This window comes from Dermacentor andersoni, chromosome 7 (genome assembly GCF_023375885.2).
Source record: "Dermacentor andersoni chromosome 7, qqDerAnde1_hic_scaffold, whole genome shotgun sequence".
Lineage (NCBI taxonomy): Eukaryota > Metazoa > Arthropoda > Arachnida > Ixodida > Ixodidae > Dermacentor > Dermacentor andersoni.
The window spans coordinates 2702291-2730113 of record NC_092820.1 but is presented as its reverse complement, the minus strand read 5'-3'; the positions used below and the strand labels follow the sequence as shown (position 1 = coordinate 2730113).

General features: G+C 46.6%; 1 protein-coding gene across 5 annotated transcripts in view; it reads left to right on the top strand.

Annotated features, from left to right (window-relative positions):
* Positions 1-27823, top strand: part of Enoph (enolase-phosphatase E1) — a 260291-nt gene that overhangs the window by 146924 nt on the left and 85544 nt on the right. For all 5 annotated transcript variants that reach the window (XM_055073259.2, XM_050182505.3, XM_050182504.3 and 2 more), the window contains one exon: positions 4663-4859. In XM_055073259.2, coding sequence (XP_054929234.1) covers positions 4663-4859 — 197 coding nt within the window. The remainder of the gene's footprint in view (positions 1-4662; positions 4860-27823) is intronic.

The window sequence follows — 27823 nt, the reverse complement described above, 5'->3', positions numbered from 1 at the left end:
CTAACCTTGAGAAGTTTGCCAATGAAACTAAAACTGCAATGACAACTCTTGGTAAAAGAGTTGACTACTTGGACCTTAAATCAAATCCTGACAGTAATGCTCTCGTCAAACGAATTGAAGACCTTGAAAATCGCTCGCGGAGAAATAACCTCATTATCAGAGGGATAAGGGAAGATGTGAATGAAACTGAAGAGGCATTACGTAAGAAGGTCAATGTTGATGTTTTTCATACAGTCTTAAAGCTAAAAATTGATTCAGTCGAACGGATTCATCGCTTAGGAAAGCGACAGGATGGTAAAGATCGGGCAATCATTTTGAGACTCTCAGATTTCCGTGATAAAACCAAAATCCCGCGAAATTGCTTTATGCTCCAGGGCAAGGACATCAGCATTAACGAAGACTTTTCTAAACGAATTGCCGAGATCCGCAAACAGCTATGGAACTCTAGTTCTGAGGAGAGGAAAAGGGCGATCAAGGTGAAACTTATGTTTGACAAGATGAAAATAAATGATGTGGTGTATGGCTGGAATGAGGCTACCAATTTGAGGTACATATGTAAGGCACCTTCCGAAAGAGATGACAAGCACGGTAACAACGATTGACGACGTCACAGTGCTTCTGAACAATTCAAGATAATAAACATAAATGTAAGAAGCATTTTAAATAAAATAACGGACATTGAGTCTCTAGTACTGGAACATGAACCCGATATTCTGGCAATTACCAAAACATGGCTCAAGAAAGACATACTAGATGCCGAAGTCACGCCTCCAGGATACAAAATCGTGAGAAGAGACCGCGAAACGAGAGGAGGAGCAATTGCCTTGCTAATTAAAGAATGTATATTGTTCAGTGTTCTCCCGCATGTCACTGATGTCGAAGCTCTTTGGATTAAAACCAAACTTAATAATCATACAGTATACCTTGGTGCTATATACAGACCACCAAACTCTCCAGTGAATGTGCTCATTAAACTGAGAAGCTTTATGGACGCACACCTAAAGTATGAAGACAATATTATTTTACTAGGAGACTTCAACCTTCCTGGAATTAATTGGTCGACCTTTTGTGTAGAGGGAAATGACGTCCCTAATTGTGAACAACTACTTGAGATCGCTTTCTGTTACGACTTGTCTCAGGTCGTCTCAGCTTGTACGCGTGTGGGTCCAACTACTTCCTCAATCCTTGATTTAATATTCTTATCTGGTTGGTTGCTCCCATTTGTTAACATGTGTGAAATTGTTGAAGGTCTCTCTGATCATAAAATGGTTATGATGTCACTAGATGTGTGTGCTAATCTCATGCGCGAGAACGAGAAACTCCTGATTCCAAACTTCAAAGCCGCCAATGACCTGGCAATACTGGAACATCTGGAGCAGTCATATTATTCTTTTTTGGAGTTGTGCAGATCATCTGGTACTACTGAGGAACTATGGAAATTTTTCCATGGTATGACAACATTTTGCATACAACATTTCATTCCTGAACGTTCTAAACGTGTAGGAAAAAGAAACCCCTGGGTAACTCGGGAAATAATACACACCAAAAGAAAACTTAAACGTATGCGAAAGGCTTGCACCCTCCGTCCTAGTATCGAACAGAAACATGACATTCATCTTTTAGGTAAAAAGCTCCGGCATAACCTGAAGACGTCTAAAGACAACTTTTATGACTCAACACTGAAACGATTTCTCAAAGAAGCCCCAGATAAGTTTTGGAGGTGCTTGAATCCAACGGCTAAGTCATGTAGCATGCCCACAGACAAAAGTAGCCAGGACCAAGCGGAGGCATTTAACTCCTTCTTTTCCTCAGTTTTTACCATCGATGACGGTATTTTGCCTACCATCAATGATTATGCAGACAGACTTCCTATTCAGAATATCAAGATTACAGAAGAGGGTGTTTTCAATCTCTTACTTCACGTTAATATGAAAAAAAGTCCCGGTCCTGACGAAATCCCCAATGAATTCCTTTATAGATACGCCGAATGGACATCCAAGTTTTTAACACTAATTTTTCAATCATCCATTTCCAGTGGCTCGTTTCCCACTGCCTGGAAGCGCGAAAAAATTGTGCCCATACATAAAGATGGCCCAACCTCTGGCACTAGCAACTACCGACCGATATCGCTCACGAGCACCTGTTCTAAAATGCTAGAACACATTGTGTCAAAGCATCTGCTCACCTATTTAGATGAACATAAATTACTTTTTCCAGGTCAACATGGCTTTCGCAAAGGTTTGTCCACCGTCACTCAGCTTATTGAGCTTGTGCATGACCTTTCTAGCACAATTAATGCCCGCGGCCAAACTGATATAATATTCTTAGACTTTGCAAAGGCCTTCGACAAGGTGTCCCACAAAAAGCTTTTACTTAAAATCAGTAATTCAAACCGACGGGCTATTACAGGAGTGTCACTTTCAAAAATTCTTCTCTTACGTGGTGGTTCACTTCCTACCTTGAACATAGAGAACAATATGTTCAATTTAGCAATCTAGTTTATCTCCCGTGATATCTGGGGTACCCCAGGGTAGTGTCTTAGGGCCCCTTTTATTCTTAGTTTTTATAAATGATCTGCCAAATGACATCACTACCCAAATAAGAATGTTTGCCGACGACTGCATATTGTACAAGAGAATAGAGTCCCCAGGTGATCAGGCCGACCTTAAGCCTAACTTACAGAAAATTAAGGACTGGTGTGATCGGTGGCAAATGCAGCTTAACCCAACTAAATCGGTTTTTATGTCATTCTCTAGAAAAAAGAATATCTTAAATTTCTCGTACAGTATCAACGGTCATGAGCTTGCTCGAGTTAAACAACATAAATACCTAGGTCTTATATTTACACCCGACTTGCGTTGGAATCTTCATGTATATGAGCTTTGCGCAAAAGCTAACAAAGTATTGTGGGGGCTGAGACGTAACCTGCACTGTGCCTCCCCTGAAATTAAAATTATAGCTTACAAAACCTTGCTAAGGCCTATAATTGAATACGCAAAAATAGTATGGGATCCCTACACCCAAAGTAACTGTCTAAAACTAGAGAAGGTCCAGCGCCTTACTTCTAGGTTTATATTTAATAAATACCGCCGTTTTCACTCTCCGACTGAATTGTGTAAACTTGCAAAGCTTCCACCTCTGCAAAAACGTACGGAGTATGAAAGGCTTAAATTCCTGTTCTTAGTAATTCATAACCATGTCAAAATAAGATACGACGAGTACTTCCAGATCAAGACACAGGAAACGTCACGGCACAGACACAGCATGTATATACCTCCTCCCACAGTGCACAATGACTGCTTCAGGTATAGTTTTTTCCCAGGGCAATTCAGCAGTGGAACTCTTTGCCTGACTCAATTGTCCAAATAAAATCGCTTAATGCATTCTTGGAAGCAATACATTGCCTTATGTACCCTGATACACCCTGATGTTCTGTAGTAATATTGTGACATAATAAGTCAAAATGTGCTCTGTATTTATATTGTTAATGTGTTTCATATCAGCAGTGCTACTTCATTTTTAAAATTTTTTTAGTGCATTGTTCAATCGCACTAATGCACTTCTGTTTATGTATGTTACATCCACTCCTGTAATAGCCCGTCATGGGCTGACAGTATCAATAAATAAATAATATTAGAATCTCTGACTGCCAGAGCTGTTGGATAGCATTACTCTGTGTTCGCATGAGCAAGGCCGCGCAGATGCGACGGCGACCTGCAATAACACCGGACAGCGCGACATCGTGACTACCATTGCCAAGCAAGTAAATGAGTCTGAGAATGCCTTCCAAGCGATGTAGCTTTCATGAAAGAAACCTATGCTTTGCGATGGAAGGCAAATGTGTGACCTGCGCAACATAATCTGTGTGACTGCTGTCCACTAAGCCCTAGAACTGCCGGCCAAAAGCAAGCCCGAGAGCAGTTCATTGAAAACACTGCACGATTGGCGCACCAAACATATCTGGCTATAACTTGAAATGAATCACTAGGTTCCCAAACTGATAAAAGAAGGCACTTATCAGTCATCTTGAAGTAGCACTTTTGCAATGTGTTTTTATGCCACATCAGCAGATCACAAACTGTGCATAAGGTGCTTACAAAAATGAATTGTGCTGTTTGTGCTAAATATTGGAGTAACATAAAACACAATGTATACGCCTCTTGAACACTTGGGTTGATGGCAGCAGCAGTAGAAGTGATACAAATATGAACCGTTGTCTCGTCGCAGCTGTTTTAAACGCAGCCATGAAGTGATGCATATTTGTACCAACCTTCTAGAAAGGGCTTTAATATTTCCCGTTTTTCGTGATTGACTAAGTTCTTCAATAAATGATAAAATTGAAATAGCAAAAAAGTACAAATTCACAATAACAATAATATTACTCAAAATTTAAGTTATTCGTCACGTCGACCATTTCTTTTAGTTTTAAGTATAATTATTATTTTAAAGCGTTTTTACTTCCAACTGTTTGTGCAAGGCTGGCTACATTATTGTGCACTATTTTACTTGGTTTTACGTGGATTTCTTTCTCATATCTTTGTTTACATCCGTTTCGTCCATTTATCGTATTACCACTCGGCTTGTGGCTCATCTCCCACATTGGGTGTGTGCCATTGTGCAGGGCAACGTCATCATCAGCTTCTTTGTGTGCACTCGGTGCAGGCCAAGCAGGACGCAGATAGAAAGGCCTCGGCACCCCCCGTGGGGGAACCGGCGGAGATGTCCAAGGAGTCGCTCATTGCTCAGCTGGAGGCCAATGTACTGTGGCAGATGGATGCCGACCGCAAGGCCGCACCCCTCAAGGCACTGCAGGGTCTTGTCTGGAAGGAAGGCTATGCCACCGGTCAGCTGCGTGCACCGTGGGTGGCTTCACTCTTACCACGTTGTTGCAGAGATTGTTTACATATATTGGGCTAGTTGTATACTATAGCCATACTAGGATTTTAGCCATGTTACTGTATAAACTGAAATGTGAGTTGGCCCGGTATATAGATCGACCCTTAACATTTGGCCAGACAACTCACAATGGGCTGAAGACCGATACGATGAGGGGCAACTGTAGCTGTTCTTTCTTGGGAAAAAATCTCGACCTGTAATGCAGTTTATATAGTAGCCATACAGTAAACTCTCAGTTGTACAAACATTGATTTAACAAATATTTCAGAATAATGAACTTATAGAAAATCCCCAGCAGTTTTCGTATGCATTTAATGCAAAAATCTTTCAGTTAAACGAATGTCTGAATAGCGAATATTTCACATGAGCAAGCCTGTTGAGTGGACCCAGGCTCATTTTTGAAATCTGTTCAACGAAGTTGTGCACTCTGCAGCGCAGGCGTAGCCGATGCCCCCCAAATCCAGCGGCGGCCAGTGAGCTGTTTACCTGTGCTCAACTACTAGATCTGGAAATTGTTTCCAGTGTTCGTCCCGAGGAATAAAAGTGCGACGAGGAAGATGCAATGGCAGAGGCATTCTCAAATTCAGTAATTCTAGCTGAGGCTGTAGGATACCTTGGAAAGTTGTGAGACTTTGTGTCTCGGCAACAAGCTGTGCCAGAGAAAGTGCACAAAAAATAGACTCTCTGGACAGCTTTGTTACTTCTTGTGCTTTAAGAGCACCAGTGCAAATGAAAATTAGATTTTTTTTTTTCAGAATGGGGCTGGGCAGCAATGTGTCACGCACTTCGTATATATTGATATACATAACTCTATAAATTGCATTTCACACTTTTGACTCCGTGTCTACTGTGCTTTATGCTATTCCATATTCTAGTGAATATTCAGTTTAGTGAACTTACAGTTAAGTGAACTATTTCCTTGGGTCCCTTGAAGTTTATTCAAGTAAACTGTATTAAGAATTTTAGGTTGGTTGTACTTTGCAAACTTCTCAGTTACCTGATTAATGACATGGATGTGATCCATTGTCACTACCCTTTGTGAAGCCGGCCTGTTCTCTGGGTTGACTGAAGTCAAGAGTTACCCTGATTCTATGGAAAATTACTTTGGTGAATATTTTATACAGCACTAAAAGCAAGCTAATGGGCCTATGATTTTTCAATTCTTTCAAGTCTACCTTCTTATTCATTGGTATAATGTTGGCATTACTCCAACTCTTTGGTGCACTTAATCATTTGGTACACATGAAGTCTGCTACACTTGAAGTAGGTTTTAGAGCAGGATTTTAGGATGACAGCTAAATGGACAAAACAACAGGCACAAATGCTAACTTCCAAATAAGGTATATGCCAAACACTTTGAATAATATACAGAAGAATACAAGTAAAAAAAAGAAAGAAAAGCTCAGTATTTGTCAAAAATGCGTACGTGCTAGTTCTACCCTGTGATTGACTGGTTTCTTTTCATCTTTTTGTTTGCCTATGCTTTTCTACGTATTTATTCGAGTGTTCTGGCATTAAACTTTGGTTGCAAGTTAGTCCTTGTGCCTGTCATTTTGTGCGTGTCGTCCATTCAATGCTATACCATAAAATAAAGAGTTACGAATTGCCATCTAGCCCCAATCAACGCTGTTACATTGTGTAGCTGCAGTGTGGCATGTTGGAGAAAGCATGTAGCACTAATGCTGCAAACTAGAAAGGTAATTCAGTGCATCTGGACTGCTCTATTCAACCACAGCCTGATCACTGCCGAGATTGAAGAGCACATTTAGTAAATGATGTTTAGTTAGCTGTGGCAAACTGTCAGATTAGTACCAGATTTGAAAAGTCTCTGAACACAAATTGGAGAATGTTATGCACACAAACAGCACTACCAACTTTTTTTGATAGAGAAAAAGCCTTAGACTCAACATGATGACACAGTATTTGTTTGCTGTCCCACGATTGCCGTAGCTGCCACAATTGAGCGCAGCCTGAAGGAATGCATGCAGCCCTGTAGTTCATTTTTGTTACGAGAAACACCATCACACCAAGACTTATTTGCTACATGACATCAACATATATTGCTTTCGGTCTTAACATCACAATAATGTTGATGCCAGGTCTGGCGTCGTGATTCAACTGTAGTTAGTATCAAAGGCATCTTACTGGGGTTCTGCTTTTTGGGAACTGAATACGGGGCAAAATCATAGAGTGCTTTTCAGAGCTTATTCCTTCTGCAGATTCGTAGTTTATTGAAGCTTCCTTTTACTGAAATGAAATGTGGGAGCTTTCTTTCGTGTCCTGGCCTTTTTAATGTTATCCATCTGTTAGTTTCACTCATGCTCCAAAAACAGCCTCCATTTTTGGCAGCAGCAGCATAGTATTCTTAAACTCCTTACTATTGCCCGAATTCTTACCAGAAATCCCAATTATTCTTTAAAGATTACAGCAGTGGCAAACATGTTTTATTTACTCTGCCAGAATAAACTGATGATTGATCACGTATTGGCATCCCCTTTGAAACAGGGTGGTGACAAATAGTCACCTAGCCTGCTTGAGTCACTCAGGTATGGTATACATGCTTTAGATACTAGCATTTTTGTAGGCACCTCTTTAATATTTTTTCTCTTCCTCAATACTTTTTTATCTACCTTGTACCACTACCTATGCTTGATCCAGTCGTACCAAACACTTCCCTAGTTTCTTAGAGCGCAGCTTGTAGGCGCCCATTCCTGCATTGAGCGTCGGCATAACCGAGCAAATATGGAGCGGGGAATGAAAGAAGGTGATGGCAAAAAGAGCGTAAGGAGAAAAGCAGACGACTGCAGTGGAGAGGAGGAAGCCACCTTGATGCACCACCAGGTGGCGCTCATGTCCGCACAGAGTCCACAGCAGGGGTTCAGATTCAAGGGTAAAACAGACGCCAAGTAGGGGCCAAAGAAGGCCCTCATATGGGAGCCGAAACGTCTTGGTTTCTTTTCTTTTAATGTTTTTGGTCGGCGTCTGTTCTACGCTTGACTCTGAGCAATCCCGACCAGCCGTGTTCTCGTCAAACTCTTCATTGCAGGGGTTCGGTTATGGGAATTCATTGTGTGTTTTCTTTTCCCTTTTCTTTTTTTTTTTAACATAGGCAAGACATTAGGCAATAAAAGAGCTTGGTGGCATAAGCCACCACCTCATTCCAAAGGGGACGTTCATAACATCCATCCATCCATCCGCGGCGCCGGCTGTGCCCGCCATCCGGGGGAAAGTAAAAAAAGAAAATGAGAAAGCTCGCCTTCACACACAGCATTCACTGCAAGCGTTTTCCAGTAAAGGTTACAGTTCCATAAGCTGCAGTTGCCAGGAAGTGGCAACTGTGTGGCCAGTCTATATATAGCGCTGCACACCCCGGCTTTTCAAACAATGCCCAAACAATGTCACCCTGTACTGCGTCATTTGTGGTCTTGTCGTGGGCTCCCAAAACCAACCAGCCTAGCAATCTTTGGTTAACTTACAGCCCCGACAAGTTATCCAATTTGATTAACAGAATAGCATTTGCGAATGTTAATGCTGGCACCATTACTACTTTCCAGATTCCACGCACCACCTCATATTTATTGTGGCCCCAAAGTGCTCTATGTTTCATTATTGCTGAATTTCGCTTCTCCTTTATTTTCAGATTATCTTGGTGGGTGCTTGAGTATGTCTTTCCTTCATTTATGTATATGCCGAGGTATATATATTGGTTGAGTGTGGGAATGACTTGATGTTGTATTGACACCACGTAAAATTACTCGTCTCTTCATTGAAGATCATAATTCCTGATTTCTTTATGCTAAACTTAAGGCCTAGATTTGTTGTTGCATTGCCACATATATTCGCGTCTGTAAATCTCTTTCATTGTCCGCTAATAGCAGTATGTCGTCTGCATGCATCAGTGCCGGGATCTTCTGTTGCACCATTCGCCCATTACACGCATGTAGGATAAATAAGATCTTAATTGACTGTTTTCCACTCATCTTTCTAGGCTGTTAACATAAAGTGTAAATAAAAATATAGGCAGATGACATATTTGCTTCAGTCCTTAGTGAATTTCCACAACTTCATTGCATTTTTGGCCTTGCAATACAATTTGTATCCTGTTGTCTCTATATATCTCCCTCAGTAGCCCCACGAAATATTCATCGATGCCTTTGTGCTTGAGAATGGTATGATATGGTATGGCAAAACTTTAATGAAGTCCTGCAGATTGTGAGTCTTCACGAAGTGGGCCGCTCCCACGTAGGAACCGGAAGGCCGAGCCTCTCGACCGCATCGTGGGCCTGCTGGACAGCCCAGAAGAGGGCTGCGGAGAGCCGCCTCCCATCTGGCCAAGCTGTTATCGATGATAGAGCGTGACCGAGCACATGTGCTTGAGAATATCCTGTCTCTGTTGTCATAGATGCCCTTAATATCGAGAAATCCTATCCATAGAGGTCTGTTCTGAGCTACTGAGGTCTCTATGCACTGAGTTAGTACCATTATCCTCTTAACGTCTGCGGGGTGTGAACCCATTCTGTAGTTCCCCCAGTAAATAATATTTTTCCACCCACTTCAACAGTTCTAATTTTATGGCTTGCATTGCCAGTCTATGTATCACCGACGTTGCTGTAACTGGCCTGTAGGAGCTCGTCCTGTTGTTATCACTTTTGCCTTTGTAGATGACGTTCATCTTGCTTTCATGCCATCCAATCGGAACTGCCTTTGTTCTAATCACTTGCTCAATTGCATTAGTCAGCAGTGCCTTGCTCTTTGAACTGAGGTTTTTGAATAGCTGTAATGGGATTTCACTTCCTGTTGCGGCAGTGTTATTACAGACATTTTCTTCTGCTTTTTTCCAGTAAAAATTTGCTGTACTAAAATTTGATCTCTCAGGCTTCTCTGTTGTTTCTGGATCTGTTTGGATGTGAACTACACTTGTGCCAAAGTTATCCCAAATAACATCTCTCATGCACTGCAGTGCATCATCTCCTTCGAAGATGTTACCATCTTCATCCCTTATAGCTGTTTTTGAATTTTCAGTAGGAGCTCCGAGTGCTCTTCCACGGTTCCAGATTCTTTTTGGGGCACCTCTGTCTCTTTGTGAATGTTATGCATCCAACATTCACTTGTGCATTTAATTTTCTCTTACACGAGCTCACTCGCCACCTCTTGCTTTTCTCAATATTTATTCCATCTAAGGAGCACCTCTTTGTGTAATCCCAACTTTTTGGCTTTTCAATGATCCTTAAACGCTAGCTTATGCTCTTCTATTGCTTGCTTTATTTCCTTGTTCCACCACTTAACGTGGTTTTCTTTCCAATCCACCAATTATTTTGCCATGTATGTTTTATCTCCTGCTGCATAACATCTACCAGTTCTTTCTATTCCCAGACTGTTGTAGGAAACCCCTCTATTTTCTTCACTATGTTTTTTGCTATCTGTTATTTGCTTTTCATTCATTTTTAGAAATTCTGATGCTATTGGTTTGTGTTTTTCATTAGTATCTCTCCCAAATTTTAAGGGAAAATGTTTGATTGCTCCCCAGGCTATTTTTTCCATGTTCATGTGTTATAATTTGGTCTTGTAGCTTGTAGACCGTTTCTGAGACTAAGATGCAGTCGACACATGACTTCCCATTTCCGCATTGCCACGTTACCTGGCCACGACACTTATTCTCCCTGTTAACTACTATAAGGTTCTGTTCATCGCACAGATCCAAACTTTACAACAGGGTTTATGGCAGGGATGACAACTAGCAGGAGCAATCGCTTTAGTCTTGGAAGAGGTTACTAGGTCATGCAGATTCCTAGAGCAACGATAGACCACTCTTGGTGATTCCGTGAAAATGTTTTTAGGACGGTCGCTCTGTGTTAGTAAGTTATATTGCTTCCTAAGAATGTACGACACGTTAGGAATAGATGCAGAGTGTGTTAGGATAAGATTAGTTTGTGAAATAGGCGCCGATTGCTTGTCCATGCAGATCAGTTCTTTCCGGTCGCGACAGTCGGCCCAATTAAGGGCATCGTCAATTATTTGTGAAGGGTATTTCTGTACGGTTAGTGCGTTACGAAGCTGGTTACAGTTGCGAGTGAATTCACTGTCCTCCGAACAAATTCTTTTGAGCCGGACAGCTTGGCTGTAGGGAATGCTCGTTTTGCTATGTTTGACATGGCTGCTATTGAAATGCAGATATTGCTGTCGGTCAGTGGGCTTTCTGTAAGGATTTGTTGTTGAGTTACCATTGCACAGAGATACCGAGACGTCAAGGAAGTTTATGCTGAGTGATGAATAGTAATGGGAAAAGGAAATTGACGGTGTGGCGTTGTTAAAGTCAGTAATGAATGAAAGTAATGTAGCTTCACCATGGTGCCAAATTAGGAAAATGTCATCGATGAAGCATTTGTAATAGAATGGTTTGAGGTCACGAGTAGCGAGGAAATTCTTTTCTAGCATGCCCATAAATATATTAGCATAATTAGGACCTATTTTTGTACCCATGGAGGTACCACTAGTTTGAACATAATGTTCGCCGTCGAATTCAAAGTTGTTAAGTTCAAGGATTAGTGTTAGAATTTTGCCAAGGGTAGAATCGTCAGTCGGTTTGTCATTTACAGAGTCGTATGCCTGGAGTACAGATTGAATCCCATCTGTACGGGAAATATATATATATATATATATATATATATATATATATATATATATATATACATACACACAGTTAACGACCGATTTTTCGGACCTTCTAGGGAACGTAAAAATGTCCGAAAATTCAGGCAGTCCGAAAAAATGAATGCATGCAAAAAAATGCACCCTTTTTATTTTTTTCTCAGATCTAGAGGTAAAGGGCGAAGTAACAGGCTTCCGAAACCCTGCCACAGCATCAGTGAAGTGGCTATAAAAAGAGACATTCAAGAACTCTGTATGCAGCCGACTGCCGGTTTATTATGTACATGTGCATCGTCGGGCAGCCGATGTTATTGCTGCAGTGGCTTGAAGAACTTGTTTATTGTTGTTTTGACGGCGTTCCGGTTGCATGCGATCATATTCGCCTCGATCTGAGCAAGGGTCATATCAGCACTGTACACCGATGAAAGAGTCAACAGTGCTCGCGTCAACTCGGCGCTTGTAGGTGGCGCAGGCATTGGCTCCTCATTTTCAACATCGGATTCTGAACACGACCTACTGTATAATACAGTAGGTCGTGCTTCTGAATCCCCCACAACCCGACGGACTATTTCCTCGTCAGTCAGTTCTGCGCGGAAGTCGAGCTCGTTGTCAGCGTCAACAAACTGTTCAAAAGTTATTTCCGTGGGTATGGAAACCCCAGCAGAGCGGAGGTCGTTGATCACGTCGTCCGACGGTACTGCTTTCCACGCTTCGATGCCATCGGCGAGGACGACGAAGACGGAGTGGGCGCCATCGAAAGCAAGCGAAATCCTCAAGTTGCGAACAGTGGAGTTCGCTGACGAGCGTCGAAGCACCTAGGCCTAGCGTTGCAGAGCACACTTGACACAACAGACAACCACACACCGCGCTAGCCAAAACGTGGGCTGCGCAAACAAACAAAATGGCGCCGCTCCGGAAACTCCGCCGGAGGCGGAAGTGCGGCGATGAACATAGCCAGCGTGGCCAGACCAAATCGGTGTGTGATGACTAGATTCGGCTAGTTGTGGTTCAAAGCGGTGATATGCTTCAGCTGCAAGTGGATTTCCTTTTCAAAGGCGCTGCGCGAGGAGCCAAAAGACCTTCCGTCTGTCAAAACGTCCGGAAAATTGGACGGCGGGGGGTTCGAGCGTCCGAAACTTCAGATGTCCTTATACATTGATTCTGTGGGGCTCGTGGCGGTGCCGCGAAGACGTCCGAAATATCAGGCATGTCCGAAAATTTGGGCGTCCGAAAATTCAGTCGTTGACTGTATATATATATATTGTAGTGAAGAAGACAGGCGCGTGCTTCAGGCACATCGTCAATGCCTCGCTCGAGAACAGAGCTCACGCGCTCGGTGCCCAATGCTTGATCAACAGGCCTGCCTGTGTATCGTGCAACGTTCTGGCTTGGTAATTCTAAAACGCCTTACATATTTGGTGGAGGTTGGTAGGTTTTCCCCAACCCTGGAACTCCGCAGTCGGAAGTTGCCGCCCATCATGCCTGAAGATGCAAGCCAAGCACCACCACCAGTCTTGCCCACCCTTCTCTGTTCCGGCTAGCTCCATCAACGGTATCCAGCCATCTTCAGTGGCTCCGATGAAAACGATGTCGAAGACTGGCTCTCAAACTATGAACGTGTGAGTGCCCACAACAAATTGAACGATGCTCACAAGTTGAACAACGTGGTCTTCTACCTCACGGGCGCAGCGACCAGGCCCCCTGCTATGCGAGATCAAAGAGTTAATCTGTGCCGAAGTTGCTCAGAAGCTGTCTCTGCTCACTGCCATTCCAAGGTCTATGCCATCTTTGACTCCAAACCTGCGACAAATGATACAGGAGCAACTATCTGAGGCTATTCTGGCCCCGCATGCACCGGCGCCTGCACCTTAACATACGCTGAAGTTGTAGCGCAGACTGTGCCACCGACGTTCTCGCCACCACAGCCTGCTGTACTATCATGTCTGCCCAGGTTTCTCACCAGGACACTAGCCAACACTGGACCATGGCGCACGCCCGACATCCACCCAATATGCTTCTATTGCGGCATCCCTGGTCATGTTGCACCGTTCTGTCACCATCGCTCATGGCTTCCTTGAGCTGACTAACCTGTGCCATCATATGCCCCTCCAGTTCCGTTCTTCTCGTCACCTTGTCAATCACATCTGACTTCTCTACACACACCCAACCCTGCCCATGAGCGCCGTTCGCCATCTCCCTGATGCCATTCGCTTTCGCCAATGTGTCGTCGTCCGACTCCTGTTGAACGGGAAAACTGGTCGCCGCAGTTCCAGAGGCAAGAACTGCGTCTATGTTGAACAGCACAAGGCCTCACTATTCTCCGACGAATGTTATTAAAGTATCTGTAGATGGGATTGTTGCACTTGTACTAGTTGACACTGGAGCCACTGTTTCTGTAATTACCAAAGAACTTCGTCACTTGCTCAGAAAAGTAAGGGCACCCTTGTCTGCCATGTCTCTCCGTACAGCAAGTGCACAGCATGTTACCCCTGTTGCTACGATACGAGCACCCACGCTCTGCTGCGCCAGTGACCTTATCGCGCATCACCCACAGAGCATGGTGCTATTGAAGACCAAGTCAGTGATATGCTGCAGCGTGGAGTTGTTCAACTTTCTAACAGTACCTCGGCGTCCCCTGTAGTCCTTGTGAAGAAAAAGGATGCTCCATCCGGTTTTGCGTGGATTATTGCCGTGTTAACAAAATAACGCGCAGACATATATTCTTTGCTGCGCATTGACGATGCCTTCGATTCTTTGCACGGCGTGGAGAACTTTTTCTCACTCAACTTACATTTCGGCTATTGGCAAGTGCCCATGGCGCCAGCTGATAACCCAAAGACAGCTTTTGTAACAGCAGACAGCCTGTATGAATTTAAAAAGTTATACCGTTTGGTCTTTGCAATGCTCCTGCTACTTTTGAACGTATGATGGACAATCTCCTCTGGGATCTAAAATGGAAGACTTGCTTATGTTACCTTGGTGATGTGGTTGTCTTTTCTCCTGACTTTGCTTCTCATGTATGCCATCACGAGGCCTTGCAGTGCTTAACTAACACAGGCTTCTAACTCAATATGGAGAAATGTTGCTTTGGAGCCACGCAACTAACGATACTTGGACATGTGGTTACCAAAGATGGTATTTTACCCGAAGCTTCGTGCAGTCACCGATTTCCTGAAACCAGCAACCCTAAAAAAACTTCGAAGCTTCATCAGGCTCTGCTCATACTTTCGTCGTTTTATCAGGAATTTAGCTTCTATCATTGGTCCATTAACCCAACTTCTGCGAGGCAACACAGGCCTTTCTACCTGGTCCCCAGCTTGTGACGACACGTTTACAACCTTGCGCCGTTTGCTCACATCGCCGCCTGTACTGCGCCATTTTGACCCCATGGCTCCCACAGAAGTTAACACAAATGCCAGCGGCGTAGGACTTGGTGCTCTCCTTGCTCAGCGTAAAAGTGGCTACGGCAAATACATGGTAGCCTATGCCAGCAGGACACTAACCAAGTCTGAATCTAATTACTCAGTAACTGAAAAGGAGTGCATAGCTATCATTTTGGCCCTTGGAAAAGTTCATCCATACCTGCACAGTCGTCCCTTTGATGTCGTTACCAACCATCGCGCCCTATGTGGGCTGTCAACATTAAAAGACCCATTAAGCCGCCTCGCCCGCTGGGCCCTCCGGTTACAAGACATGCGTATTGTCTATTGGTCTGGCCGCAAACACGCCGACGTGGACACTCGCTCTCTCTCCCTTATGTCAAGTAACACGACTTGCCTTTCTGTCATTGACTCAGTGTTTTTGACACCAGCGCTCATCAATATGGCTGCGAAGATTCCCACAGGTCCACGCTTTGCAGCTCTTTTGAACTCCCCGGCGATTTGGCTTTCCCGTGCTCTCGCCGTCAAGCTTCTCACTTTACGGTACGGGATGGACTGCTCTATCACCGCAACTATGCTTCAAATGGTCGCAAGCAGTTGTTCGTCGTCCCTCACGACCTCCGCGCATATATGTGCTCCATTTTCCATGCAGACCCACAATGCGCCCATGCTGGCCTCTTCAAGATGTACACCAGGCTCTGCTTGTGCTTTTATTGGCGTGGGATGTAGTTTTCTGCAGAAGTACATCCGCTCATGTTCAGAGTGCTAACACCGCAAGTCTCCTGCTCGCCGTCCTTGTGGTCCCTTGCAGCCAATCCCATGCCTCTCTATACCATTAGAACACGTCGGCATTGGCCTCTACAGCCCTCTACCCTTCACACCTGCTGGGAATCGCTGGATTGTTGTTGCTGTAGACCACCTTATGTGTTATGCAGAAACAGCTGCCTTCCCAACCGCCACAGCCCACGACGTTGCGTCCTTCCTCTTTCAACACTTCCTACTTTGCCATGGTGCGTCCCGGGAATTTCTCAGTGACAGAGGACGTGTCTTCCTTTCCGAGGTAGTTAACGTGCTCCTTCCTAAATGCTGTACTGTCATGCGGTCCACAACGACCTGGTCATCCCGTCGCTTCCCAAGAATATGCACCTGACACACCACACTGGGAGGTGCAACAAACGAGCGATTTTCAAAAAATGCAGTTTGGCAACAGCAACGAGGCAGTGTACGTAGACGCCGCGAGGTATGGAGAAGGGAGAAGCGCACACGCGATCGCAGTTGTAGACCGCATGAGTAGGTGCCTCATGGGTGCAACGGTGACTACGGGACACACGGAGGCGGCCGAAGAAGCTGCGCCACAATGCCGAACGCTGCGATCGTGATCAGCGACTCTCAGGCGGCAATCCGTGGCTTTGCACGCGGTCGCGTCTCGCAGGAGGACGCCCGCATGCTCCAAATTTGTTAGGACAGCGACTCATCATCGTCCTCGCAACCCCAAAATTCTACGGTCTTCCTCCTCTGGACCCCGGCACACACTGATATCCCGCTCACGGGTAACAAGGCGGCCCACGCCATGGCTCGAGGTCTCATGCGTAGCCGCCGCAGATTAGGTGGCCGCTTCCGCCTCCGAGAGCGGGGCATCGGATCTGCTGGATCGGGACACTACGACAGAAATGCAACAAGGATCATAATGGGCCTGGGGCGATCGCCTGACAACGTTCAGGGACCTCGGCCATCACTACAGACTTGAGAGACACACATTCCCACCACCGCACGATAAATTAAACAGGAACGAGGCCGTAACATTACGTTTGCTCCAAACGCACACCTACCCTAGCCCCGCCGTCTTACGTCACTGCTGCCCGGGTTTATACCCAACCGATGCGTGCAAAGTGTGCGGACAGAGAGCAATGCTGCGACACATGCTCTGGGAATGTGCGGGCAACAACGGTACTGAAATCACCTCCATTCCCAACGCGTCCATAACCGCGGCCGTTACCAGTGTACAGGAAGCCTTGAGCTCACATCCTCCCAACGCCTCCCAGCTGTGGGGGCCGCCGGGGACCTTCTCCATTGGCATCGCCGCCGCTGGGAGGCTCCTTTCAAAAGTTCGGAGTTGGAAGACCACCTCTGGGCCGTCCGTCAAGCCAGAGATGCTGCCCGAGTCCAACGACTTCGAGCTGCCACCTGAGACCACCACAACAAAAACTACCGGACCATTCTTTTTAATAAAGTTTCTTCTTCTTGGGTGATATGCTATCCATGTACCTTGCATCTGACCACACCAACTGGGACCTCGTTTTACAATATGTGACCAACGCATACAACACTGCCTCACAGACCGTGACAGGCTTTACCCCATTCTTCCTCGTATATGGCCGTGAACCTTCCTACACTTTGGACACAATTCTTCCCTACCGACCTGACCCATCCGAGTGCATGCCCCCCGCAGGGACGTCTGCGTCAGCAGGCGTTTGGTGTGTTGCGACACCACGGACCCGAGCACACGAGGGTTGGACCCTCCCGCGTGTAGCTGTGCGCGGCTTAGCTGTGTCCGGGGAAAGGGGGATCCTGGGGGTTGAGCCGATGCTGGGTGTTTGGACCTTTAAGGCCCCCCCGGCGGAGGCAACACACCTCTTTGGCCTCTGCTTCACGTAGACGGCACCCCCGGACTGACCCACCCGGGGGAAATCGGTAGTTGCCTTTTCCTGTCTCTCTCCCTCCAGCCTTCGTCTTTCTCTGACTTTTTCACCTTTCCTGTCCTCTCCTACCTTCTGTTTACTTCCAATTTTTCCAGGCGGCAAGGGTTAACCTTGTGTGAATAGCCAACCTAGGTTATTTAATATTCGGTTATAGTAATTACGTACAGCTGGCATTTGCAGGACCTGTTTTTACAGTTCCTGTAGCGTCCCCTTGTAGGGCTCCACGGCGGGTGGCTGGCGTTATTGCCGAAAACTACACATTCCTCTATGGATAACTCCTTCCCTCAACTGCCTGATCGCCCTCAGAAAAGAGGGCGCACCGATGAAATTTTCCAGTTTTTTGGCCGACAAAAAGAATCCTTCCCGCGTTTCCATGTCATTCACTCTGCAAAACCAGACAAACCAGTACGAACAATTTCACCCTTCCTTGTTTCCAAGTCATTGACTGAAGTCTTTGGTCCAGGTTATAAGGCGTCGAGGATGGCAAGTGGTGATCTCCTCTTGGAGCTCCGCAATCAGAAACAATATGAAAAATTGTCAAAACTAGTGTCGTTTGGGGAAACCCAAGTAATTATAACCCCGCGCCGCACGATGAACACCACCCGTGGTGTTGTCTCCGACGATGACTTGATGGAGCTCACTGAGGCTGAACTCTTGGAGGGCTTCAGTGAACAGAATGTCATAAGTGTTAAGTGAATTAAGATTAGGCGAGATGGTAAAGAGATCAAAACGAAGCACCTGATACTCACTTTCGGTTCAAGTGTCCTTCCAGAGTCCATCTAGGCCGGTTATATCAAACTTCGTGTTTGACCATACGTTCCCAATCCTCTCAGATGCTTTAAGTGCCAACGTTTCGGCCACAGTTCACAGAACTGTCGAGGCCGTCTGATTTGTGCCAAGTGCAGTGACAAAGAACATTCCTCCGAAACGTGCCAGAACACTCCACATTGCGTTAATTGTGATGGCGAGCACGCCTCGTACTCGCGGTCGTGCCCTTCCTGGAAAAAAGAAAAGGAAATCGTTACAATGAAAGTCAAGGAAAACATAACTTTCAATGAGGCACGGAGGCGGGTATCATACCTGCCCAAGAAAACCTTTGCCGATGTGGCGCGTCAGGGGGCAGCGTCACAACGGCCTCCCGTGGCTGTCCGGCTCACAAGCAGTGAGTCGGCAGTTACGCCTTCTGCCCCCGCGGCGGTTGCAGCTAGCACTGCTCCGTCAACCGAGGAGAAGGGACCATCGATACCGAAGGTGGGCGTAGCCGAGGCTGCCTCAACTTCCCAGGTCCCTTCCAGCGCTGGCAACGGCCGGCGCAGCCAAATCCCGCTGGGTGCCCCATCGACCTCCGGGCTGGTGGGCGCAGGGGTCTTGCCCTCCAAGGCGGGACTCCCCCTGAAAACTTCTCGCTCGCAAGAGCATGTGTCCGGCGCCTCACAAGAGGCAATGGACACAACACCTGTCCTCAAAGCGCACCAAGCGCCTAAGGAGCGGCGAGGCTCGCTCGAACGCTCCAGAAAGGGCAAAACTGCGTTACAGGGCCTCGAAAGGGCTCTGTAATTTAATCACTCTAATTTCCATAATCACTACTTCTGTTTCTGTACACACAGCACCTATTGACTTCCAATATGGACACACAAATAATTCAATGGAACGTCAGAGATCTTCTCAGAAACCTCGGTGATGTGCAGGAACTTATACAAAAACACAATCTAAAAGTGCTGTGTTTACAGGAAACACACTTAAAATCTATACACACAAGCTTTCTCCGAAAGTATGTTACATTTCGCAAAGACTGCGAGGATGCTGTCGCATCATCTGGCGGTGTAGCCATTATTGCTGACAGAAGTGTAGCGTGTCAGCCTTTAAAGCTCCAAACGGCCCTTGAGGCAGTGGCCGTTCGAGCCGTACTTTCAAATAAACTCATAACCATCTGCTCCTTGTATATACCACCACATTATCACCTTCACAGACGAGACATAGAATCGTTAATAGATGAGCTCCCGGAGCCCTATTTGATTCTTGGTGATTTTAATGCACACAGTAGTTTGTGGGGCGATTCACGCTGTGATGCGCGAGGTCGCGTGATTGAACAGCTGCTTTTTTCTTCTGGAGCATGTCTCTTGAATACGAACGAGCCTACGTATTTTAACCTGGCTAACAAGTCATATTCTGCCATAGATCTTAGCATTTTATCGCCGACACTTTTACCTTATTTTAAATGGAGTGTGCTTAATAACCCGTATGGAAGTGACCACTTTCCAATAATCTTAAGTACGACGGAACAAGATCAACTTCTCCCGCAGGTCCCCCGGTGGAAGGTTGAATCAGCCGATTGGGAACGGTACCGAGCTCTTACTCATATGACCTGGCCTGAGATGTCCGGTATAACCATAGATGACGCCGTTGCATATTTTACAGCTTTTATACTAGATGCCGCCTCTAAGTGTATTACCCAAGTGAGCGGCACTGGTTCTAAGCGGCGTGTTCCCTGGTGGAACGATGCATGCAAGCAAGCGCGGAGGAACCAGAACAAAGCATGGGCGCTGCTTCGCGATTCGCCAACAGCAGAAAACCTGGAAAACTTTAAGCATGTCAAATCACAGGCGAGGAGAACGCGCCGACAAGCAAGACGAGAGAGTTGGGCAAAGTTTATCTCAAGCATTAACTCTTACACAGATGAGAGAAAAGTCTGGAATAGAGTGAAGAAATTTAACGGGCAACAAACGTATTCCTTACCTTTAGTAAACAGCCACGGAGAAAGTCTGAAAGATCAAGCCAACTCTCTTGGTGCACATTTTGAATACATATCGAGCTCCTCGCACTACTCCGAAACCTTCCTAAAGAACAAAACGGAAATAGAACAGCAAAAGTTACAAAGAAAATGTGCTAAAAGTGTGGCGTACAACGAACCATTCTCCATAGCAGAACTGCAGGCAGCACTGAACTGTTGTAATACATCCGCCCCAGGTTCAGATCGCATAATATATGAAATGTTGAAACAACTACCCCCCGAAACACAAAAAACCCTCCTTTACCTTTACAACATTATATGGTTTTCCGGCGAGATCCCCTCTGTTTGGAAGGAGGCTATTGTAATCCCAATTCTAAAGCAAGGAAAGGATCCTTTCTCTGTATCAAGCTACAGACCCATAGCATTAACAAGTTGCCTCTGCAAAGTTTTCGAAAAAATGATTAACTGTCGCCTACTACACTTGCTCGAATCAAACAATTTGCTCGATCCATACCAGTGCGGTTTTCGGGAGGGTCGATCTACCAGTGACCATCTTATACGCATCGAGGCACGCATCCGTGAAGCTTTTGTCCATAAGCAGTTTTTCTTATTTGTATTCCTTGATATGGAGAAAGCTTATGATACTACGTGGCGGTTCGGGATATTGAGAGACCTCTCACACTTAGGTATACACGGAAATATGTTCAATGTTATCGAAAGCTATCTGTCAAATCGGACATTCCGTGTTCGAGTGGGCAATGTTTTGTCACGGAAATTTGTACAGGAGACTGGAGTGCCACAGGGGCGGGGTGCTCAGCTGCACGCTCTTTATAGTAAAAATGAATTCTCTCCGTCTACACATACCACATAACATCTTTTATTCAACATATGTTGACGATGTGCAGATAGGATTTCAATCAAGTTCTCTCGCAATCTGTGAGCGACAGGTCAAGCTTGGTCTTAACAAGGTCTCCAAATGGGCTGATGAGAACGGGTGCAGACTGAACCCACAAAAAAGCACCTGTGTCGTTTTCTCTAGAAAAAGAGGCCTGCATCCTGATCCTGAAATTGTGTTGCATGATGAGCGTCTGCCTGTAAACAGGGAACATAAATTTCTAGGCATAATTTTAGACGCTAAATTAACTTTTATACAGCACATAAAGTATCTTAAAAACAAATGTATGAAAACAATGAATATCTTAAAGGTTCTCTCACGCACAACCTGGGGCAGTGATAGAAAATGTCTCATGAACTTGTACAAAAGCCTCATACGCACACGACTAGACTATGGAGCCATAGTTTACCAGTCGGCTACTCCAACTGCTCTAAAGATGCTAGACCCTGTCCACTACTTAGGAATTCGCCTGTCCACAGGCGCCTTTAGAACAAGCCCAGTGGAAAGCCTGTACGTTGAATCGGATGAGTGGTCACTGCATCTGCAGAGAACATATTCGTCTTTCATGTATTTTCTTAGAGTGAACGGAAACAGTCAGCATCCTGCGTATTACACCATAAACGATTTGTGCAGTTGTTAACTTTTCCGCAACCGGCCCACAGTGGCACAGCCTTTCTCCATGCGTGTTAGAGACATAGCTGAAGAAAAAAGAGTTCCACTGCTTGAATACCACCTTATGTCCCCTGCTATATGGGCCCCGCCGTGGCAGTGGCAACCAATAGACTGTGATACATCTTTCGTAGCTGTTACAAAGCACGCGCCTGTCGCGCATATAAGAATGCACTTCCTCGAGTTACAGCACAAATACTCCTCTCCTGAATTCTTTACAGACGCATCGAAGTGTAATTCTGGCGTATCTTACGCAGCGGTCGGTCCATCCTTTTCAAATGCTGGTGTTCTGCACCCTAACACAAGTATTTTCACAGCAGAGGCGTACGCGATATTGGCTGCCGTTAAACACATTAATGAATTTAATATCCCAAAGGCAGTTATATACACAGACTCTTTGAGTGTCGTAAATACTTTGAAAACTGTCAGGAAATATCAAAACCCCGTAATTCTATCTCTTTACTCAGCATTATGCACAACCTATGAGCCCAAGCAGCATATCGTTGTATGCTGGGTGCCGGGGCACCGAGAGATAGAGGGAAACGTGTTGGCTGACCAGCTAGCCACATCCGTCCACGCGAACGCTTCCAACACTTGCACGACTGTCCCTGTAATGGACCTCAAGCCCTCAATAAGAAAAAAGCTAAGGGCTTTCTGGCAGCGCTTGTGGGATAAAGAGACAGAAAATAAATTACATGTTATCAAGCCGTATCTTGGCAACTGGCCGCCGGTATCAAAGAATTGCCACACAGAAGTAACACTTTGCAGACTCAGGATAGGACACACATACAGCACACACTCATACCTCTTGTCCGGTGGCGATCCACCCACGTGTGATAAATGTGGTGAGCCACTTACCGTGCTTCACATCCTGCTGCAATGCACTCAATTAGACGCTAATAGGAAAAAGCAAGTTCCATTACCACATCGGCAGCTAATTCCACTCCATCCTCAAATGATTATAGGTATAGAACCTCTCTTTAAACATGAATCCCTGTTTTGATTTTTAAAAGATGTACATAGTTTTCATATTATAGCCCCAGGAAATCCATAGCACAGGCTCTAACAGAGGTTTCTGCTGCGGTAGGTGCAATAAAAGAAAGCACCTGCCTCCCAGCCTTTGGGCTCAAAGGCCCCCCGGAGGCAAAAGTGCTATTTACATATTCTTGCATTTTAGCTCCATGATCACTTATCACGCGTACTATATCCACAGACCATTACATGTACCACTATCATAATTTTATGCTATATACTATTTCACGCTTCCATGACACTGATTGGTTTTAGGCCGCTTTACAGCCATGTTACATCCCGCCATCGCCACTCACAAATCAGCGCTTAACACAACATTATCAGTCATGGCGCTCTTTGGCCATACCTGGCCCTTGCGCCACTAAACAACACACATCCATCCATCCGAGTGCATGCCACTGTCTGAAGCTTCCAGATATGCTGAGGAATGCTGCCAGATAGCCTGCCCTTTTATGACTGAAGACAAATGGCAGCAAAAGTTCTATCGTGATGATGACTGACCCACTAGCCTATATCAATCGGACTCTTTAGTCTGGCTCTGGATACCTTCCACCACCCCCAGTCTTTCCTCTATTAAACTCCTAGCTAAGTACCACGGTTCCTACTGCGCTGTGCAACAGACGTCTCCTGTCAATTACCTTGTCGGGCATCTCACACTGTCCGCTTGCTTAAGGCGCCGTGGAAGTGAGGCGGTGCACATGCAGTGACACAAACAGTATTATGACCCGGTCGTCCTCTCCTCCCCTTGAGTCGCCAGGATGGTGCCCCCTTCTCCGGGGGGAAGTTGTAGCGAAGAAGACAGGCATATGCTTCAGGCACGTTGTCAGCGTCTCGCTCGAGAACAGAGCTTGCGCGCGGTGCCCAACGCTTGATCAACAGACCTGCCTTTGTATCATCTAATGTTCTGGATTGTTAATTAAACCGCCTTACAATTTATATATATTGTCACGTGGTAGTGACGGTGAAGAAAGCAGCCCAACTGGGAAAGACGAAACTAGCGTTTTATTGGGCGAACTTGTGCCCTCAAAAACACGCTACACTCAAATAATGGCGACAGCGGCGAACACAGTCGGCGATCGGCGAAAATCTGATCTGCGGGTCAAGCGTGTCGGCTTTTATACATCAGTCGTCGAATGTTCCAGAGTAATCGCTGGGACCCGCGTGCCTTCCACAAAGTTCTACATTATTCGCGTCGCGCACACATGCGATCAGCTTACGCAAGGTTCGGTCACAGACAGCGGATGGAAGCATCGATAACATTCCAGAAACTTCCGATACATGCAGGCGCGTCCTGCGCTGTGCGATAACATTTGTTAGGCAGTAAAACTTGTCGCCCGATAAAGAAAAACAAGTACACGTACGTGGCAATACCCCCCTCTTCAAAAGCATCGACCCGAAGGCGCAAACAAAAGTAATAAAGAAAAACACCCGTAGCAAAGAGAACAACAAAATAAGGAAGTTCGTCAGCGTCCATAAAACGGTTTAAGACGTACCACATGGACCACTTCAGATCGTGCTCGGCGCCGCTGTCAATGCAAAAGGCCGTCTGGCATGACCTCGTAGTCCAGTGTGCCAGTTCGTCGAATGACCTTGTAGGGTCCGAAATAGCATCGGAATAGTTTTTCACTCAGTCCTTGTCGGCGTATCGGGGTCCAAACCCAAACACGGTCGCCGGGCTGGTACTCGACGAAGCGTTGTCGGAGGTTGTAGTGTCGGCTGTCAGTTCGCTGCTGGTTCTTGATCCGTAGGCGGGCGAGCTGTCGGGCTTTTTCGGCGCGCTGGAAATGGGTAGCAACGTCAAGATTCTCTTCGTCGGTGACGTGCGGCATCATGGCGTCGAGCGTCGTCGTCGGGTTCCTGCCGTAAACCAGCTAAAACGGTGTGATCTGTGTTGTTTCTTGCACCGCCGTGTTGTAAGCGAAGGTTACATACGGTAGGACCGCGTCCCACCTTTAGGGCTCGACGTCGACGTACATTGCTAGCATGTTGGCGAGGGTCTTGTTCAGGCGCTCTGTGAGACCATTCCTTTGTGGATGGTAGGCAGTTGTTCTCCTGTGGCTTGTCTGGCTGTATTGCAGAATGGCTTGGGTGAGCTCTGCTGTAAAGGCCGTTCCTCTGTCGGTAATGAGGACTTCTGGGGCACCATGTGGCAGCAGGATGTTCTCGACAAAAAATTTCGCCACTTTGGCTGCGCTGCCTTTTGGTAGAGCTTTAGTTTCAGCGAAGCGGGTGAGATAGTCCATCGCCACGACGATCCACTTATTCCCGGATGTTGACGTCGGAAACGGCCCCAACAAATCCATCCCAATCTGCTGGAATGGTCGGCGAGGAGGTTCGATCGGTTGTAGTAATCCTGCTGGCCTTGTCGGTGGTGTTTTGCGTCGCTGACAGTCTCGGCATATCTTGACGTAACGGGCAACGTCGGCGGTAAGACGCGGCCAGTAATACCTTTCCTGTATCCTCGACAGCGTTCGGGAGAATCCGAGGTGCCCAGCGGTTGGATCGTCATGTAGGGTGTACAGTACTTCTGGACGCAGCGCTGACGGAACAACAAGACGGTAGCTGGCGCGGACTGGTGAGAAGTTCTTCATGAGCAGGTTGTTTTGTAATGTGAACGAACACAATCCGCGCTTAAATGCCCTAGGTACTACGTCGGTGTTCCCTTCCAAATACTCGACGAGGCCTTTTAGCTCTGGGTCTGTTAGTTGCTGTTTAGTGGAGTCTTCCGCACTTATTATTCCAAAAAAGGCATCGTCGTCCTCGTCGTCTTGCGGCGGGGGATCGATGGGGGCGCGTGATACGCAGTCGACATTAGAGTGTTTTCTTCTGGACTTGTATATTACCGTGACGTCATATTCTTGCAGTCTGAGGCTCCACCGTGCCAGCTGTCCTGAAGGGTCCTTTAAGTTGGCTAGCCAACACAACGTGTGATGGTCGCTGACGACTTTGAATGGCCTGCCATAGAGGTAAGGGCGGAATTTCGCTGTAGCCCAAATGATGGCGAGGCATTCCTTTTCAGTCGTAGAATAACTGCCTTCCGCTTTTGACAGCGACCGGCTAGCATAAGATATCACCTGTTCAAGTCCGTCTATCCTCTGGACTAGGACGGCACCGAGGCCTAGGCTACTGGCGTCAGTGTGGATTTCGGTATCGGCGTCCTCGTCGAAGTGTGCAAGTACCAGCGGCGACTGCATGCGTCGTTTGAGTTCTTCAAATGCGTCGGCCTGCAGCGTTTCCCACTTGAACTCGACATCACATTTGGTCAGATGTGTTAGTGGCTCCGCGATGCGTGAAAAGTCCTTGACAAAGCGTCTATAGTAGGCACACATGCCAAAGAATCTGCGCACTGCCTTCTTGTCGATTGGCTGCGGGAACTTTGCGATGGCAGCTGTCTTCTGTGGGTCAGGGCGGACTCCAGATTTGCTGATGACGTGGCCTAGGAACAGAAGCTCATCATAAGCGAAGCAGCACTTTTCCGGCTTCAGAGTGAGCCCTGATGACTTGATGGCCTCTAATACTGTCGCAAGATGACGTCATCCAAGTAAACAAGACACGGCTGCCACTTCAATCCTGCTAACACCGTGTCCATGATGCGCTGAAACGTTGCAGGCGCCAAGCACAGTCCGAATGGCATGACCTTGAACTCGTAGAGGCCGTCTGGTGTGATGAAGGCGGTCTTTTCGCAATCTCTCTCGTCGACTTCTATTTGCCAGTAGCAAGACTTGAGGTCCATCGACGAGAAGTTTTTGGCGTTGCAGAGCCGATCCAATGCGTCGTCTATCGGTGGAAGGAGGTATACGTCCTTCTTCGTGATGTTGTTCACTCGATGATAATCGACGCAGAAGCGTAGGGTTCCGTCCTTTTTCTTCACCAGGACTACAGGAGACGCCCACGGGCTTTTCGACGGCTGGGTGATGTCGTCGCGCAGCATTTCGTCGACTTGTTGCCTAATAGCTTCAAGTTCTCGCGTCGAAACTCGGTAAGGGCTCTGGTGGGGTGGTCGAGCGCACTCTTTGGTTATTATGCAATGCTTTGCAACTGGTGTTTGTCGAATCCTCGATGGCGTCGAAAAGCAGTCTTTGTAATGCCGGAGAAGACTTCTGATCTGTTGCTGCTGTCAGAATTGGGGGCTCAATCCCATCGCTCGTAACCCGTTGTCAAGATTGGAGTCGGGCATGAATTAGAAGGTAGCTGGCCCATGCCGTCGTCCAACTTATCCACGCTGAGGACGTTGATGAAGGGAAGGACTGCTTTTCATCGAGAACGAGGAATATGGGTTTATTTACAGTATTTACATGCAGTTCATCAGTCTAGCATGACTGCGAGAGAAAGTACGTCAGTCTAACATGACTGCTTGAGAGAGTGTCCTGAGCATCCGCACAACAGCGGTTTATAAACACTCAGTCGTCCCCCGATACCCAGGTGACGGAAACGGCCGCCTCTTTGTGCGAGGGCTTACTTACACACACACACGCACAGGTTCACGGAGCCCGCCGAGGCCCGACTGTCTTCGCAGAACGTGGGGCTTACTGCAAGAACGGTGCGTGGGAAGGGGTCTCCGTCGACGTTCCCGCGGCGCTTCCCCACTTGCGGCAGACCAGGGTGGCGGTGGCGAGTGCAGGCACAAAGCCTGCTTCATCGAACTCTGCTCCAGCGACGGAGAGTTGAGGACGTGCGTATTGTTCTCGACACACAGTCGACTTAGTCACACCGTGGCTAGAGGTTTGCGGCGACGCTCCAGGAAAAGTTGCCGCCTGTGGTTGCAACTGGTTGGCAAAACGTGCATGTCAGCGGGCCGTTCTTAACAGCACCTCCATGGCCCCGAAAATCTCGACTGTCCAGCACTGACAACCGCTGGGCAGGAAGAGAATGG